The sequence below is a fragment of the Phoenix dactylifera genome, chromosome 18 (genome assembly GCF_009389715.1).
Source record: "Phoenix dactylifera cultivar Barhee BC4 chromosome 18, palm_55x_up_171113_PBpolish2nd_filt_p, whole genome shotgun sequence".
Classification (NCBI taxonomy): domain Eukaryota; kingdom Viridiplantae; phylum Streptophyta; class Magnoliopsida; order Arecales; family Arecaceae; genus Phoenix; species Phoenix dactylifera.
In genome coordinates, this window is record NC_052409.1 from 822,964 (window position 1) to 842,504 (window position 19,541).

At 38.4% G+C, this 19,541-nt stretch overlaps 1 protein-coding gene across 2 annotated transcripts; it reads left to right on the top strand.

The window, feature by feature from the left end:
• Positions 1 to 1,104: 1,104 nt before the first annotated feature.
• LOC103706945 (protein PROTON GRADIENT REGULATION 5, chloroplastic-like) lies at positions 1,105 to 18,450 on the top strand. 2 transcript variants are annotated; one of them, XM_008791229.3, is made up of 8 exons: positions 1,105 to 1,490; positions 4,197 to 4,294; positions 5,916 to 6,948; positions 9,149 to 9,646; positions 10,092 to 10,280; positions 10,664 to 10,800; positions 12,246 to 14,832; positions 16,601 to 16,942. In XM_008791229.3, the coding sequence occupies exons 1-7, from the start codon at positions 1,350 to 1,352 to the stop codon at positions 12,688 to 12,690; spliced, it is 2,541 nt and encodes an 846-aa protein (XP_008789451.2). In that variant the 5' UTR covers positions 1,105 to 1,349; the 3' UTR covers positions 12,691 to 14,832; positions 16,601 to 16,942. The 2 variants fall into 2 exon arrangements, with proteins under 2 accessions (XP_008789451.2, XP_008789452.2); XM_008791230.4 differs by lacking the exons at positions 1,105 to 1,490; positions 4,197 to 4,294; positions 5,916 to 6,948; ... (1 more) ...; positions 10,092 to 10,280; positions 10,664 to 10,800 and adding exons at positions 17,217 to 17,964; positions 18,056 to 18,450 and having other exon boundaries at positions 14,364 to 14,832; positions 16,601 to 16,811.
• The last annotated feature ends 1,091 nt before the right edge of the window (positions 18,451 to 19,541 follow it).

Below are 19,541 nucleotides of genomic sequence, written 5' to 3' on the forward strand. Positions count from 1 at the left end.
CATGTGTGAAATCCCCACAAATATATTCAATTAGAAATAATAATATTTGTCTAAATTGTGATGAATCTAACTTATACTGTTACTTCTCTCCCTACTTATCTTAGTCATGCTTGTGCTGCCATCAACATGAGATGAAACTAGTAGATAATAATATCTTGTTCACGTAGAAAACCTATAACACAATAGATATATTGTGCGCTGAAAAGGGGTAAGTGCATGGGATGAATTGGTCTTGTTTTTCAAGATAAAATATAATTTTATGAGATGGTATATCTATATCATTTTTTTTTTTGGACAAGGGCTCATAAAATTTCAATAAAATTACTGTAGTCCATTACAATTATGACGGCCATACTTTTTTTTAATCCAGTTTGTTGTTGTTTTTTTTTTTTTTAACACCAACGCCTCATAAAGAAAATAAGGAACCCTATGCTTGGTTTATTTAGAGGAACCCACCAAAATAATGAGCCACAAAGAAGGCCACTTGGTCAACTATACTATTCGTCTTTCAATAAATATGGATGGCTTGGAAGAAGTTATATCTCTCCGCAAGCCTCTGGATGTCATAGAGTAGATGTTGTCCGTTCGTCACAGCATGTTGACCTCGTATCCACTCGATTTCCGTAGCTGACTCTCTTTCAAGATGAATGCATACTGCACCCAGTATGCCAAAAACAAAAATTACTATTAGCGCATAAAACAAAAATCAATATAGATAAATTTAGGCATCTTATTGTTTGATAAAATAATTTTTAATTGCTTTTTCAGAGTGATGGTATAGTATCGATACAACACTATTATATTACAATAAATAACAATAAGATAATAACATATATATATATATATATATATATATATATATATATATATATATATATAAAAGAGAGGCATGTATGTGTGTAAGGTAATAAATATTGTCCGTACCGGGCAGAGCGATTGGGATTCGGCAGCAGCATCGGCACAAAATCTTCTGCACTAGGATTCGCGCCGGATATATACGGCTCCATCAGAACCGCCTTTCATCGACGCAACGGCTATTTCTTTCTTTATTTCCTTCGTTTATTTTACCGGCGAAACCTAGCAACCTCTTGGATCCCAACCACAACGGCTATGAAAGAAAATGGCGTCAGCCAATCAGGGCTTGGATTTTTCCGTTCCCTTCCATTTGTCCGCGCCCGCGGAGCGACCGAGGCGATCGATCTCCCCGTATCCCCTGATGGCGGCAGCCGACGATCGAAACCTCCAAAACCCTCTCTCCCTTGCCATAGCCTTCCTTGGATTCGTCCCTGGAGGCCGCGGAAGAGCCTTCGGCCGGAGCTCCAGCGGAATCGTCACTTCCTGTTCCTCCCATGCCCTCTTCTCTGAGGTTCCGTTTCAGGGACCAAGAAACGGAAGGGGATTCGATGGCTGACGAGGTCGAAACCGAGGGGTCGTCAGGTCCGAGCTCTGATTGCGGCTACGAGTCCGAGCTCGACTCCATGACAGGAAAGGTACGTTCTTCACTCGCTGGGATTCCTTCTGAAAGGTCTCCTATTCCTACACCACCAAGATGTTCCCCCTTTTTTCCTTCTTTATTCAGTTTGGATGTTTAGAATATGATGATTTTGCCCTTTTTCCTTTCTTTCTTGTTATCAGTTGATTTGTGTTTGTCTTGATCAAGATTTTGGGTTGCTTGTTGTGCAATTCATATGAGGAGAGGATCTTTTCTATATTAAAAAAAAGAAGAAGAAGAAACGAAGGGAGGATCTTTATCTGGTACTCGGGCCATGAAAGGATATGTAAAGGAGGTGATCAAGAATTTTGGCTATTTCGTTTGTTCATAGCTGAAAACTGGATGAATCAGTTCCCTTTTTTCCCAACAAAATGATAGATGTTCTGTACCGTTTTATCTCTCGTAACTTTGTTTGACATGGATACCATTAAATAACTGCCCTCTCTGTGCATCTGTCTACCTGTGGGAGCAGGCAGCGGCGTGGGTGCAGGCACTGCAAGCATGCATGTGAAGTTGTAATAAGGCCGGGCTAGGATTTCTAAACTCTTAGTTTGGTTCATCTGAAAGGTTTGCGAAGAAATGCACCTTACCTACTAGAAATTAGCATAATCCATCGCTTGGAGAAAAAGAGTTGTATATCATTGTATTAATGTGGGATTTTGCAATTTTTCAATCAAGCTTCCACTTCGTAAAGCTACCATTGTATGGTGCAAATTGTCAAAGAATGATATGACATGCCTCTAAGAAGTTTCATGACCGCACAATATGTAGAGTTGGGGCTTCATTCATAAAGGTGATTCCCGCCTTTTTCCCTCCTCCCTTCTTTCTTCATTCCAACTTTGAAAGTAGGAGCAGCACAAACAGAAATGGGAGTTAAATGGAGAGAAACATTTGAGGTGGTTATGTGCGTGCAGTCTAGGCCAGCAGCAACCTGAGAGGGGGAAGTTTTGATTATAGGCTGAAGGTTCGAGAAGGAGGAGGAAGGGACCAAGATGATTTGGAGGGAGTGTTGGAGATGTGAATCATTTCTGAGGGTTTGTTCTTCTGTAAATGCCAATGGTGAAATAGATTTTATATCATTCATTAAATAAGCTTGGTACTAGTGTGGTCACATCACCATTGTTTGTGATTTCTAGGGGTATCAAACGGTCTAAGCAGGTTGAGCTCAGCTTGGGCTTGATTCAGAAAGAGCTGGAATCAAGCTTGGTTTGAAGCTAAACAAACCAAACTTGAGAAATTAATTTCAAGCTAAAGCCAAATTTGACCTTGATCATTAGGCTAAAGATGGCATACTGGATCGAGCTTGGTTCAATAAATCTCAAATATATTTAAATCATATATAGGCTAGATCATTAGATTAAATTTTAATTAGTGGATTTTTTATTCTTTGGATCGATTAACCGAATCAAACCTCAAGCCAAGATAAAGGTTTTAAAGCATCGAGATTTCAGTCATCTTGATGGGTGACTGATAATGAGATGGACCAGTATCTTGGTTTAGCTTGGCCAAGGTGGCATGCTGGAAAATGTTCAAATTAACTGAGATATCTGGAGATGTCTATCAAAATCCAAAGGTTGAGAGTTGTTCTCATTGATTGGCATATTGTATCAACTGATTTAAGGGACTAATAAATAAACAGCAGAACTCCACACTCTCAACGTAACAAAATAGGAATCCCACTAGATATTCTTGTTTAGTTTCTCTCACCCTCTAGCCTAGTCTTGTTTCCAACCCCAACCATCTGTATCTTGTTCAGGTCCCATCTGCAAAGATTGTTGTAGTCCTCTGCCACCACTATTCCTCCAGCCACCAAAACTCCGCCACTTGCAGTCCGGCATTATTGATATTCACTTCCTCCTATATCTCTTCCTTTCCTCCTATATCTCTTCCCTTCTCTCCGCCTTGTCGAATTTTGCATATCCAGCCCTCAATCAGCCACTATGCTCACACGCTATGGCTCTGGCAACCATTATCAGCAATCCATTATCATATTTAACTCAATAATCAATGATTATTAGTTACAATATGGTAATAACCAAAGTTTTAGATTTTAATACTGGAATCATGGTAAAATAGAGATTGAGAAATATTGGTTGATTTATTGATATCGTATTGGCATGTATCCTCGAGCATGTTGTTTATATCGGCCAATATAATAAGGCTTGATATTTATTACTTACGATATGAACCGGTATCTCCAGATATTGGCCAAAATGACAACCTCGATCAAACTTGAAATCAGAAATCGAGTTCTCATTCAAGCTTGAACTAAACTTCATTTAATCTCCAGTTGATGTTAGCTTGATTTAGGATTATGAAGCCAATATAATTAGCTTGTTTTCAGCTTGGTTCAAAATTAAGCTTGATTTGAGCTTGAAATAATGGTAAACACATCAAGCTTGATCTCGGAGTTCAAACTCGAAGCTAATTTCAAAAAAAGTTTAATCAAACCTGAGCCCAATCAAGCTCAACTTGGTTACACCCCTGGTGATATCACTTTTAAATGATTGTCTGATCTCTAGATTCAAGTATATTAGTTATAAAGCTAACTTTAGTCAGTTCTAGATTCATTACCATATGAACACACTACTTGGCTGGCAGTTTTATTATGCAATAGGCAAGGTATGACATCTGCTGTCTTACAATGGATTGAACTGTCGTGCTAACAAATATTGATACTTACATCTAATCACTTGCCTTGTAGGGAATAAAGCGCCTTTGTTCGGAGCTCCTTGAGTTAAAGAAAGCATCAGATGAAGATTTTCAAAGAAATCTTTACTCAAATTATTCAACCTTTATCAGGTAATATTTTTTCTTTAATTTTTAATTTTTTTGGAATGTATCAATCAACAAGAGTTTGTACCGTCATTGTCATTTGCTATTTAACATATTCACCTAAAAAGGACACTTTTTTTGCACATATGCAGTTTGTCAGCTGTCAGCTTTTCCTTGTTGACATGTACCTATGCCATGCTGTGACTTTTCATGTATTTATATATGTATAAGGAGAAAAGAAGAATGGATTCGGTTATGTACTAGACATGTTAAAACCAGCAAGCTCAGAGCAGTTTCTTCTCCTTTGGTGGAAAAACGAGCTATAGATGTTGCTATTCCACTTGTCTAATTTTTTAACACCTGAAGAAGGATTTCTTAAGGAAGGGAAGTTGGAGAATTAATGGACATTTCCTTATAGTTAAGTGGGATATGCTGCAGAGAAGTCCTGTTCATATACATCTAAGCATATGGTATTGTTCATGTTAGGAAAACTCTTCTGATGTAGCATATACAACTACAGGAGTTCGGATTGATGACTTTACCAGTTCCTTCCATATAGTAATTTAGTTACAAGAGAAAAGAGGTGAGAATATTGTAATTTGGAGTTGAATCATGTATAAAATTTGTTTTGGAAGATACCTTTGAGATCTTTTACTTTGCTTTGAATAGAAACAGAATGGTTGTGGATTGTAATAAAATGAGAAAATAGACGGTAGTTCAGTTCCCCCAAACTAGATAATTTATAGTTTATAACCCTGCTGATGTGCAAGATATTCAATTGAATGAAAATGAGTATTTGGAGATAGGAAATGGTGGGCAGTAAGGACTGTCGTACCGCCCAAACCGCTCGGTTCAAGACGTACTGAGCTGTAATGGGGCTGGACCAGCACAATTCCGCCCCTTGGTTCGAGAAACCAGCGAGAAAAGGGTAGAGGGAGAAAGAAAGAGAAAAAGAGAGAGAGAGAGAGAGAGGGAGGGGGAAAGAGATGCTAGAAGAGGGGGAGAGGGGGGCTCAGAAGCCCTTCTCTCTTCCTCTGATGATCCACAGGGGCCGCTGGGCAGAGTTCCTGTTTTGAATGAAATAGGAGCTCAACCCCAAAGATTTTAATTTTTTTTTGATCCCTCCCCCTTTGTCTCTCTCTCTTCCTCCCTCTCTCTCTTTTGGCCGAGCCTTTGTTTCGTTCAGAATAGGGCTTCACCCAACGAGGCTTGCAGACAATCGGAGGAGGAGAGGAAGGCTTACAAGCCTCCTCTCTTTCCCTCTTCCGACATCTCTCTTCCCCCCTCCCTCTCCCTCCCTCCTTCCTTCCCTCTCTCTCTCTCTTTCTCCCTCTGGTTTCCTCTCTCTCCCCCTCCCTCTGGTTTCCTTGGTCGGTTTGCACTAGAACGGCACGGCATGGTACTGTACCATACTGTACCACATTGCCAGCCTATTAGCACAGGAGCTAGTTCTAGTACTATGTATCTTGGTAGGTAGCTGTAATAAGATCATTATTAAGATTCATGAACAGTGGGGAGCTATAAGCCATGCTTGTAGAGCAAATTTGTTGCCTTTTTATTATGACAGCTTTTGCATATTATAGTGAAACCAATAAGTACAATTTATGAGCTTGGAAACGTATCTTGTTGAATAAGTTTTTTTGTGCAGAATATTTGAAGAAGCTAGAAGTGTGGAAAGTGATCTCATGGAACTCAAACGTCATGTTTCAACCCAAAGCAAGCTCATCAATGATCTTATGAACAGCCTCAATTTAGAGATCCTATCTAGCAATATGAGGAACGAAGCTGAAGGAACGGAAGATCTTGACCCATATTCTCCTAAAAGCTTTGGGACTGATATGTATGATACTCTGGATACATTGGATGTTCTTCTTTCTGAACACCAATTAGAAGAAGCTCTAGTTGTTTTGGAAGTGGAAACCAAAACCTTGCAAATGATGCACAAGAAAGACCTTTTATCCCCAATGATCATGTCATATACGTCTGCAATATCTGATAGGAGGGACAGGTTAGCTGATCAGTTTGTTTGTTTAGCTGAACATCCAAGAGTGTCTCAACCAGAAATGCAAAAGGCACTCTGTGGGCTCTGCAGGCTTGGTGAAAATCAGCGGGCAAACTTTTTACTGCTCAAGTATTTCCATTCACACCTTGCAAATTATGTGCAAGAACTGGAGCGCTCAAAACCAGATCTTCATGGAATGTATTTAAGGGAACTTGCAAATATTGTATTTTCTGTCATATCTCAAGCAGCAAGAAGCTTTGTTATGTTGCATGGTGAAGCATCTCCCTATTCTTCGGAACTCATACAGTGGGCCAAGGAAGAAATCAAAGTGTTCAGTGATAAATTTGATAAGCATCTCAGATCTATACCAGAACTGAGTGGGGGCTTATTTTTGGTAGTTGATGCTGTGAACACTGCTTTCTCCCTTTGCTCTTCATTAAAAACTCAGAGGATATTTTTGCAGACAGACTTGATGAAATTGATCAGGCCTTGCATGGAAGAGGTGTTGCAGATGCATGTGGACTACTTTAAAAAGGTTGTCAGGATTTGGACAAGTACTGATACTTGGCTCCTTGGTAAATTTTTCCTTCCAGGAATGTTGAGGAACAAAACATCTCAAACAGGCATTGAATACTGCCTACTTAGTAGCAGTGGAAGGAAGTTTGTTACGCTAATGCAGGTGCGTGATATTTCTTAGAAAATACCGAATGCATTATGGTGATACAAGTTAACATCTTGTCTTTAAAATCTCGAATGGCATTAGAATAAGACTTATAGCTTTTTGAGGACTGTGGATTTATGCTTCATTCTTTCCATCCTTTCAATATCCTCTGGAAAAATTGATGATGGTTATTTGTTGTGATTTCCATGGTACATAACTATATATGATTTAGTATCTAGTTTGTTGAACTTTGAACATGCAGAAATGAAGAATGTAGTTGAATTATATGTTGTTGCAGTTTGCGGTGTACTTATTAATTTGAGACAAGCATTGTTATTTCATGCATCAAGCGTAACTGAGATATTTCTGCTTTTGATCATTTGTCTCTCTTAGTTGGGCAGACTTCAGCAGATAATCATATGTCCCATGGTGGTGGATGCGCATCGAATATAACTGGGCTATTAGATATTTACCCATGCCTAGTTTGCATGCATGGAAAGAGCCTTTCACATTTCAATATCTACCTTTGAGAAATGAAAAGAGTTCTTGCATATGGCCTCCTAATCTTTGGATCATATATTAGCTACTCACTAAGGCAGGCTGCTAATATTAGCTATACAAGCCCATAATGGATTTTGAATTTAAAAATGAACTCTCTTTTTTCACATGTAGAAGCAATTTTTTAAGAATTTCCGACCATGTGGCAAAAGCACTATTGCTGACTAATCAAGATCCAACTATCCAATCATATTTGCTGTTTAATGGTTGCATGTGCGTCAGAAATGGATTAAACGAGTGACCATAGCCACAAATGTCATGTCTTATCCTACTTTATGTGAATCAGTAGCCATTTCAGTTCTCCGATAAGAGCTGCACTCTCAGTCAGTACAAGCATTTCTGAATAATTTGTCATGACTTTTTGCAGCTTATAATAGTTCCCGTCTTTGATTAGAACTTAGCTTGCAGCATATTGAAAGAACAACAGAGTATTGTTGGTCATGGACTGAATCTAGATGCATTATGCACATTATTGGCTTAATGACTGTTCTTCTGACATAATGGATTCCATATGCAGTATAAAATCATTTAAGTTCATGCAATGAAACCCAGATGCATCATCCATATTATCAGCCTAGTGTTTTATCTTTCTCCTTTTCTTTTCACATATTGTTGTTCTTGCTGTTATAGATTGCTCGTTTATGTGAGCTATCAGCTTGCTGCTTGTTCTATATGTCACATGCTCTTGGATGCTGATAAAAAATTTGTTGTGTTATCATATAGACGATCTTCCATCAACCTATTAATCTGTTAATTTAAAAAATTATCTTATTGAGTGATTGAAGATTATTTTATGCATAAGTTGAAGACAAAGTGATGGAAATCAATTGAGATGGTATGCACATGTACAATAAAGACATGAGAGGGCTCCAATAAGGAGACGTACTTTACTTCATGTTGAAGGTTGTAAAAAAAAAAGGAGAGGGAAGGCCGAAGGTGATGTGTAAGGAAGGGCATGGAGAAGCTTGCAATAACATTAGATGTGGTTCTAAATAGGAATGTCATATGCATGAGGATCCATAAAATCGACCCCAAATAGTTGGGAAAAGGCTGGACGGTTATAGTTGTGGTTTATGTTGACTCATTCTTTTTATACATGGTAGTGGTTCTCTAAAATATTCATGTGGCCAGACTATACTATTTTGAATATTTTCTGTATTGTGGTTAGATCCCATGAACTATACCAATAGCAGATTATCTTTAAATAAAGTGCAACTTATTTTTCCCCATAGTCATCCAGAATTTATTCCAAGCATCGTTCGCTTCCCCATAATCATCCAGAATTTGTTCCAAGCATAGTTTGCTTCCCCACAATCATCCAGATTCCAGAATTTGTTCCAAGCATGGTTCACAATCTTGGTACTGGACCCCATACAGGATGTATGCGCCGATACTGCAAATCTTGGTTCCAAGGTTGCCACTTATTCAGATTTATTCAGTTTATCTTGCTTTGTGGGCTCATAGTCATGGTTGCGTATTGCTTTTCATTTGGTATTTATATGAACAAAGATACCCTTTATGCAGTCAATAAGATTATTATTTATTTCTTTTTGTGTAAATTTGATCAAAGAATGAAGTGCAAAATTTTGGTTTTTTCACTACTGATGCATTAGAGAAATTTTGGATGGGATGATAATGATATTCTGTTGAATATAATCAGGCAATTGTGGATGATATTTCTTCATTGGTAAATCTTCAAATGGAAAGTTCGATCCTGGAATGCCTTGCTGACCTGTTCAATGAGTATATGCATGCCCTTCAAAGAGCTATTCCAAATGGAGAAAATGCTGGAGAAAATGGTTTTCAGAGAATTAGTTCTTCTCAAGAATTATCGCAACAACTCTCTCTTCTAGTCAATTCCTTGACTCTTGCTGATCTTTTCCCAGTCATTGCTGCAAGTGTGTCCAAGGATACCAAACATTTAAACAATGTGGTATTCTCAGAGCATGCTGATCATTTTTCACTGGAGGAACTCGATACTTTGATCCTTTCGGTTCAAGAAGCTACAGATCAACTATGGTGCTATTTCTGCCGTCAGTTTGTGACTGAAGTCATGTCAACTGGGCAACGTGAATCATCAACAAGTTTGGAACCATGTTCTAATGGTCAATGGATTCCTAGCTCAACACAAGATGAGATGCCTTCATTTGCTTTTCAGGTTTGTCATTTCTTTCAGATATAAGTTTGAATTTGTTTAAAATTAATGCGGAATCACTAAACTCTCCATTGTTTCATCTGAAGAGGTAGTTCACTGATAGAAATTTGATTCTCAAGTGACCTTGTTCTGTTTCCATATTATAATTTTCTGCTCCACAATGATCTTTTCATATTTCAGTCGGTAAACCAGTGTATCTAACATTACCTGATAACAGCAGAGCCATAACCTTTATGAAATGATTCGGAGGTCTATAATTCTACGAACAGAAAAGAGAAAATGCTTCTTTAAATTGTATCTCAGTGAAATGGCAATGTAAATTTTTACCATCTTTGTTGTTTAAAGAGATGGAGCTTCTGCCATTGGAGAACTGTTTACAAATAGCAAGAGATTTTTTTTGATCCATTAGTTGATATTGCTGCTGATATCTCTGAGAAATGATCGCCAGGCATTGTTCCTACAGTTGAGGAAATTAGAAGATTTGTCTAAATCTATCTTCATTGGCAAGGATGGGTTGGTGGACAAGCTACTAAAAGAGTTAATGGAGGCTGTGATTGTTTGGCTTTCTGATAACCAAGAGTTTTGGGAAAATACCGAGAAGTGTTCTCACGCACAAAAGCTCGGCTTTGTTGAACAGGTAAAATAACCTTTTTTCTCTCCTTTTTTGTATCTAACAACTTTATTGTGATACACTTGAATTTACTTGCAATAGGATTAACTTAGAGCTTCCAGCTATTTAACATACTGGCTAACTCAGTTGCTCTTTTCCAATTCTGGTTTTAGTCTAAAGAACTCAATGAACATACATAGAAGACTATTCAATTAACAGGCATGAATGTGCAAAATTTTTGTAGTCATGGTCTTGCATATATCGTACTTGTGTTTTTCTACTCGTATAATTTTGAAATTTATGCTGTCTATTTGTCTCATATGTATTGGGCTCATTTTTGCTCAATATATCATTCCTTGTTTGTACCACATGCTTCTTCAAGTTCTTATGCTCTCCACCTTCTGCTACAGATCCATTTAGATATTCATTTTTTAATGGAAATCGCACAGTTCAGAGGGTACTGTTCAGATGATCTGATGGCTGCAGCAATGAACACACTAGCGCAAATTGGTGCAGCATCTGCTGCATTTGAATCAAATTCAGATAGGTAATACTACCATCTGTTCTCCATGTTTGTAATTGTGCACACCTGTTGAATAGGCATTCACTAACAATATTGTGTTAGAGAACTACTTTCGCTTTTCCTTTTTTTTCGTCTTTATTTTCCATCTGTTAATTTAGCTTTTGGATTAAGATGCACAAAGATTACAAACTGTTGCTAGTAGGTCAAATCCTATTATCTTCTGTAGGTTTGGCATGTAGGAATATTATTTTCACCTCCCCATCCCACTAAATTATTGCAATGTGCGATCATGCTAACAAACAAAGCTGTATCTTAAGGTATTATATATAGAAGATAATAATTTAGTTTGACTTAAAAACTAGACAAGCAGTACCCTTTGTTATTATTTTCTAAAGAACAGTCATAGTAGATAAATTATAGTGAGAACACAAGGAATGAAACCTCTGTTTGTGAACATGGGTCAGGAGTCACACCGTTACATGGATAATGTCGCAATGGCATTATATCATTAGGAAGAAAATAGGAGTTTTACCAAACAAAAAGCTAACAGTTTCATCATTGGAAGAAATATCTCAAAGAATAGTTTAGCTAAATTATCTTCATGGTGCTCCAATCTTACTGTTATGCTAATTAGAAATTACCTCTATAGCAATTTGAACCCTTGACTCACGAGGCAAAACCTCAATCTAAACAATAGACAGAAATGACTGATGTCTGTCTTCTGTATCAGATTATTTAGGCCCAATGAACTTGGTTCAAAAGTACTATTTCGGTGTATCTCACATCTTCAATAGCCTCAACCGATGGAGCTACCCAAATAAATATATAATTATATAAATGCAGACCTAGAAATCTGAAAGTTCTGTCCCTGTAGGTCCAGGATATGATGGAGCCAAAAGTGCACACTTACTTGTAACTCTTTCTAGGTCTTAATGTTTGTTAGCCAAAATTTTCAGACAGAAACAAGTGGAGAAAAACTCAGTCTCTCTTTGTGTGTTGAAATATATCCATGATGCAGTATTGGCTTTGACCCCTGCATGTTAATATCACCCAGGAACCTTTTATAGTTTTATGCTTTGATGCAGTAAACATGTGACAAAATTTTAAGTTGCATTTCTGACATAGCTTACACAATTCATCAATTTAATGCGCTGTCACTAATCATAGCTTCTCTCTCATTATGTGACAACTATCATGCATAGGATTATCTAATACAATAAGGCATTGTAAGAAAGCAATAGCTTAGTACCAGATTGTTGCATATGAGTAGCCTGGTTTAATTAGAAGCTGAATAATATTTTTTCTTAATAATAAGCATTAAAAAATCATGAAAATGTAATCACACCTTCCGCTTGGACAAGAGTTGCGTTGTGCCTGCCTTCCTTTTTGTCAGCGATAGACCTTATCAGATTTAGTTAAAATGATACTAAATTGTTGATCGACTTTTGCTGTGTTGTACCTGATGACAGATGGGCCTCAAATGCTTCCAAACTGGCAATTGAAAAGCTACTGGCAGTTCATGAAGCTGAGTTGCAGCCAAAGGAAGAAGCTGCTGCAGTTTTTCTGGGGAACTTGAGTACACAAAAATGGGAGGATACAAGCCCATCTGATGAAGATGATGATATAGGAATCTCAGAGGATTCAGCAGACCCACTGGATGGTGAATTTGATGGTTTGGCTGAAGATGGTATCACAAAGTTACATCGGAATAGAAGTTCAGAATTAAAACCTCTTGAAATACCAACAAGTGATGCTGGAATTGTTGATTTAGATGATGAGGGCTCTAGAGGTCACAAAAATGAGGATGATGCTATAGGAACCCCACAGGATGCCATGGACCTACTGGATGGTGAATTCAATGGGTTGGCTGAAGAAGATATCACAAATTTACTCAGAGTAGAAGTTCGGAATTAGAACCTCTTGAATTACCTATGAGTGATGCTGGAACTGTTGATTTAGATGATGGGGGCTCTAGATGTCACAAAAATGGGAATGATGTTAGTGGAAGCTCAGAGAACTCCACGGGCTTACTAGAGGGTGAATTCAATGATTTGGCCAGAGAGGACAGTGAAAAAATGCTTGTGAATAAAATTTTTGAATTAAAATTGTCGGAAACTTCTATAAATGATAAGGGTATTGTTGACTCTGATGCTGAGAGTTCTACAGGTCCTGCCATTCAGTATGTCAATGTGGAAGATGAACAGGAGACAGATGCCATCATCAAGCCCGACAAAACAAGGACTTTCAAGGGCACAGAAAAACCTGACGATAGTTCCATGATAAATCATGAAGTGGATTCTGTTGGAAAGTTGGATGAATGTGTCACTGTTGCAGCTCATTCTGTAACAGACAAGCCAACAGATGTTGCGGAGTTAGAAGATCTAGCAGCACAGACCAAGCTTCTTGAAGTTCCTGATAATGGGATTGCCTATAGTGCTTCAGTGCAGCTGAGAGGTGGCCGTGGGTGGCTGAGAGACATCAATCCTGCGGACAATTTGAGAAGGAATAGAAAGGACCCTGGAACGACCAGGCCTAGGTGGCACTGAAATCCTGAATGGCTGGTTGGTTATACTTGCACAATAGGGGTATTTCGGTTCTTACACCGGATTATAGCGAGTTACTTGTTGCAATGCAATGAACTGAATGTATTTCTCTGCAGTGAAGCTTCTATGACATGATTATATGGTCTGCAGCCACCGAAGCCATTTGTCACTAGGATTTGTATCTGAAGCTGCTTGCGGACTTCGTGGACGAATGGATTTATATCTGAAGCTGCAGTTGTATTGGCCAGATAATGAAATGTTTTTGTTGTGTTGTTTATCTTGCAGATGGTTTCTGCACAAATTGCCAGAGAGCATTTATTCATTCAAGACACTAAATTTACATTTCAAAGATCAGTGGGAAAGTTATTTTAGCGAACATATAAAGTCTACAAATCCAAGATTCTCAATAAAAAACAATCACAAATTTGAGAGAAAAGAGGAAATGCTTCTTACAATTCCATCAAAGTATTTTCCAACATACAAGATCAATGACAAGATTTACAAGATAAATTTATGTAAGCAGCTTATACATAAAAGTCGAGCACATTACAAGTTTGCGCATACAGAGATTTATGGTAGTTCATGTAGGCACAGAGTTGTCATAAAATGTCTAATAAAATGAATAAGATGTGCTTAGGAATGGGAAAGATTGTTGCCTTACGGTAAATAATGGTGGGAACTATCTCATACCCTCCCCCTCCTCCAAGGAGCGAGTGGGACTGTGGGACCCCAAAATCTTAGAGAAGATATAGCGGCTGTCCAGGTAAGATGAATCCGTGGACGATGTCAAGGATTTAAACCCCTCCATTCGTCTCTCCAAGCCTCTCTCTCTCTCTCGACTTTTTTGGTCTCTTCTCCTAATTTGTAACGAATGGAAAACTCTTGACCGCCTGTAAGGAGATCTTCTTATGTTCGATCTATTCCTTCTCAACCCTCCAACATTTTTTTTCCTTCATTTCTTCTCGCTTTCTAGCGATTTTTTTTCGCGATTTTTTTTTCTAAAAATTCGTTTTTTTAAAATTTTTTGTGTTTGTTTAGTACTCAACTCATATCAATTTTCGATATTTTGACTCCGGATTGATAACGCTGAACTAGATTTTGGTCGTTTGACCAAGAAATAAATTAATTCAGGAAGGTTTCAAAGTCAGAGACTTGTGAGGCTGTTCTTGAATTAGTGTCTCTCGAGACTTGGGAAGGAAATGATTCCTTGATGGATTTTTCCTTGTCTTGGTGGTTCGATTAAGGCCCAGGAGTGTAGGCTGTCCTGCTAGAGTTGGATGGATTCGAGTGGGGTGCAAGTTAATTACTGTATTCGAACAAAGCCTTCTATTTTCGTGGATCCCGAGGAGGAGGTTGATAAGCTGGAGGACGAGGAAAGGAAGAGCAGCTCCCTTCTGCTAGTGGCCGTGAATGGAGGGTTGGCAGGGAAGAGGAAGAAGAGTTCGAGGAGGAATGTCCAGTGGAACGATCACAACGGCGACAAGCTAGAGGAGGTGTTCGAATTCCAGCCAAGGTTAACTCTGCTCAGTTTTGTTTCTTTGTTATACTTTTAATCCATAATCTTTGTTATTAAAGGATCTAATTTTTGATATTTTAATACATAATCTTTGTTACAAAAAGGTCTGATTTGTTTTATGGATTCAATCCTGCAGCAATTGAAAAATTATCAAAATTCAAAATTTAATTTGATATGTGTTTTCATGTGGCTCAACAGCCATCCGATGTGTTATTCGTAGGATATGGGGCTGTATTTTGTTGTTAAACTTTCTTGCTAATTGGTTCGGGAGAAAGAAAAAAAGAGGTTCCTTGAAGAAAAAAGGGGTACAGTTTGTTGTTCTTTCTTGAAAGCTTTACAAACTTGTGTATTTCTTTTTTTTCCCTTTTCTTCAAGGACCTAAGAGTAATTGTATGTATATAGCATCCGGGTCCGTATCAGTTGGACTATTCTATCAGCATGAGTAGTGTTCTTGCAGGATTCTTCAAAATCAAGAATTCTGATTTTACAGAACAAATGTTAGAATCCGACATATACTAAATCTTAGGAGTATTTGGTATTCTTGTCTATTTTCTTTGATATGTCTAAAGTCTAAAGTACTATACTACTAAATCATATTCCACTATCCTAATCCAAGCCCTTAACCCAATAAAAATGGGGTTAGCTATGAAGCACAATATTTAAGCTGAGAAGGCTGCTTGGAAAGATTTGAGTAGGTTCTCGGAGAGATTTTCGTTACCATTTGAGCTCCCAGTTTGGCCATATTGCTATAACTAGATCTTTCTGGTTCATGTTGCACTTCTTGTTTCTCAATATGGCCTTAATTAAATCCATATTATGACTTGTTGTTCAACTTCCTCAATGTTGAATTTTTGATGATAGGTGGGTGCAAGTATAATTGTTAGATGCATTTTGTTGAAGGAATGGCTCTCTCCATATGGTGGATTGGCGTATGAACATATGAGAGGCATATCATCTTATGCCTCAGTGATTGGCCTAATCTAATTATTAAATTGAAATGGTCTAGTTTTACTGTTATTTCCAGTTGATGCACTTTTTTATTCCCCTGCACCACATCTACGTTTTAAAGGAAAGCAGGAAGAGGGAGAGAAGGGGCTGGGGCCTTGGTGATAAAAAGTGTATGCCTGAATCACATTTGAATTATCTAATTTTTTAAGTTGTATTATGTTATTTTCTTATTCGGAGGCATGTGATAGAAGTATTTCTTGACTACTGTTTTTTTTTTATTTATTTACTATTTACTTTGACCTTTTCAATTGGTTTTATGCTGGTATGCTGGTGATATGCTCTTTGTTATTGCTAAACTAATACATTCAGTAATCAAATATTCTTCCACCCTCAGAACGTGGTAAGATGTGCAAGAAGGATTATAATCATGAAGCGTGCCTTCATGCTTTTCAATTAAAGCATATTTTGACTCAATCATGGACAGTTAGCAAACATTTAAGTTCAATGCAATCTTTCTAGGTGGAGGCTTTCCCACTTAAAAAAAAAAAAAAAAATCCCTTGGAGTCGTTTACTAAAAGTTTCGACAACTTGAGAATTAACGTTTCTGGATATATTATGCAAACAGAGAGAGAGAGATAGACTATTCAAATGGCAAAAGAATTGTAATCTTTTTACAAATTCACATTTTGCTGGATCGCTTCCTTTAGATAGGTTATGAAATTTTCCATCCATCCAGAGATTTATGAATTAAATTTCAAAAATAATGTTCATCTCCTTATTATTTTCTCAACTATTTTGTTTTCTTGCTTGTCTACAGTGATTCGAGCGACTCCAAGAATGAGTGTGGATGTACCTGTAATGTGATGTAGAACTCTTGCAGATATACATCATAACAACCAGCGACCTACTATTGTCACAGGACCTCGATTTGGAATTGCAGGCATGTGATTGCTGATTGCTTTCAAATCTTACAGTTGCCTGAGTCACCAAGTTCTCACTCATAAAGCAACACAATGTTTCTTATCAAGGTGAATCATTTTTGATTTATTTTATCAAAGATTGAAAGCATTACAGCTTTTCAGTCAGCACCAGATTAATAGGTTATCTGAGTTTGACATTTGGTTCAAAGAAAATGCATGCTTTGCTGGCTTGAGATGGATGAAGAATTAGTGTGCTTTCCTCTACTCCAAAGGTCTTTTAGCCAGAAGACTGAGTGATTAAAAAATGTAAAATATTGTTAGTCATATTTGGTCAAAACAAAAATAATAATCTCAGTGGAAACTGTCTGCATATAAATTTCAGTTAAAGTCTGGGTGAAAGTCATGTAATTCTGTACATGTTTCTTCGAAAAAATGGATTATAATCGGCAAAGTTAGATGCGATTATGATGTAATTACACATTATATATATTCTAACACTGTGGAGTCTGGCAGCATGGATCAGGGAGGTTGTAAAGAAGCTCAACCTATTGTTGGCTACAACCAGGAGCCGGTGAAGTCGAAATTGGTCATGCGCTTCGCCCGGTCAGAGGCTTGAAACATGCCTATGTCTTCTGGAGCAGTACATGGAGCCCATGCTTTCCTTGGTGGTAGGCTGAAGTTGGTGACTTTTTGGCTGAAACCATGGTCCCCTGGTGGAGCTTCCTGCTTAGATTGAGAGCGCCAGGTTTGTGGGCCATCCTCTCCAACACCTGAAACTGCAGCCACTCAAAGGAGAAGCAGCTTCCTTAGAAGATTCATAGCCAACCAATACACGCCTCTAAAACTCACCACCAGTAATCCATCCTGATTTCCATTTGTGTGGCTCGTATCATGTCTCTAAACCAAAGGCTCTCCCTGCACCCTACTCTCCACCGCTTCCTCTCTACCCTCCCTTGCATCTATTCTGCAGTCCTCCCCCCACTTCATGGCTGCCTCCATCTCGGCCGCAGGGCTCAAAGCCCTGCCCTCCACCTTCCATGGAAGCTGGGCAACTTCGCTTGCTGGTGAAGACCGAGCGATGCTGAGCAAGTCGGTCCCGACGTATGTTCGTGTTGCTAGGCCTCTGAGGTCTCGGCCTAGGATGGGCAACGTGAATGAAGGCAAAGGGCTCTTCGCACCCTTGGTTGTTCTCACCCGCAACGTCATCGGCAGGAAGCGATTCAATCAGCTGAGAGGCAAGGCCATAGCTCTCCACTCGCAGGTATTCGGAACTACATGCTTTACAGATGTCTGAAGTGGCTATATGAAGGGAAGAATAAGAGCTTTGATGGTATGTGGTATATTGTGTGCAGGTGATCACGGAGTTCTGCAAGACTATAGGTGCTGATAATAAACAGAGGCAAGGGTTGATACGCTTGGCCAAGAAGAATGGAGAAAAGCTTGGTTTTCTTGCATAAAGGATAAGGTGGCATTTTTCAGCAGAAGAGGCTTAATGTTGTAAGACTTTTTCTGGGATTTTTTTTTCCTAATTTAAAATGACCAGGATGTATATGGCTCGTCTGGCTTCCAGAGGAATTGGATGTAAGTAAGAAATCAACTACTACATGTCTTCTGTGGTATGGGAGTCAGGACTAGGAATCATTTAGTAGATCGGAGAAAGGCTGAAATAGAAGTTTAAGATATTAAGAAAAAAGAATTATATTATGTGATTAGCTCTTTAAAATGTGGACAAACTGATATGTACGTACAGCATTGTTGCTTGTTGCATGTGCAAGATATGAAACCATCAAGCTGGTATCAACACTAGGAATGAAGTGTTTCAAATCTAACAAAAGAAGTAACACACACACACACACACACACACACACACACACACACACACTATATATATATATATATATATATATATATATATATATATATATATATATATATATATATATATATATATATATATATATATTTCTAGAGGAAATGAATTCGGGGCTTGCATCAAAAGAGCACCAGACAAGTCAAGGGAAGACGCCATGGCAATAACAATCGATTTATGCAGCGGGGTAAAAGTGAAGGGCAACAGAAACTGAAAGCCCGACGAGTCTGAAGGAGGGGTTCGCTGGGCCGCGAGCCCATGAGGGAGTGGATGGAGGTGGTCGGCGCTGCGTCGGACATCGCCGGGGGTGGGGAGGGAGACGAAAAGGGGCGGTTCGAGTTTTGAGAGCTCAATGATGGACTCGGCACAAGAAACGCGAGTATAATAATATAATGATCTTAGTAAGGGGTTCGTTGAAAAATTTATTTGCTGGTCCCGGCAGCCCGCCTGAGGGCACCACTTCATAATTGGACGTCATGAGATTCTTTTCAAATGACGACCTTGGAAGTGCTGATATTACGTCTAAGTTTCCGAAGTTTCATTACAAGATTTTAAACTAGCTCTTTTTGCAAGGGTCAGAAAGAGCTCTTTTTGCAGTGTTACCTGGGGCATTTTCTTAAAGAGAGGTGCCAGGTGCCAGGTGCCAGGTGCCAGGCTAGTTTTTATTAGCCACTGTCCAGAGATAAATCTATGCAAAGTATCAGTTGGGGCATCCCATTCACCAGAAGCCCTTGAAACTCTATTCCATAAAAGAACCTTAGAGCGGATCTTCCCCAAGGCTTGTACCTGTGTTCAAATTAATAGCTATATGAACTTACCATATGTTTTAGCCTCGTTTATTTGAGAGATTATTCCTCGCGCCAAGCATAGCCTTGCCTAGTGGTGTTGGCATGCTTTTTTCAAATTAAAAATGCCATTTAGGAAGCTCATTTTTAAAATACAAAATAAAATATTTGACTAAGAGATCT

Bases quoted from the DNA above. Each gene is read 5' to 3' on its own strand.
- LOC103706945 (XM_008791229.3), top strand. From the start codon at position 1,350: ATGCCCTCTTCTCTGAGGTTCCGTTTCAGGGACCAAGAAACGGAAGGG. The intron at 4,295-5,915 runs GTAATATTTTTT...TTTTTTGTGCAG, and splicing joins AATTATTCAACCTTTATCAG to AATATTTGAAGAAGCTAGAA. The intron at 10,281-10,663 runs GTAAAATAACCT...CTTCTGCTACAG, and splicing joins AGCTCGGCTTTGTTGAACAG to ATCCATTTAGATATTCATTT.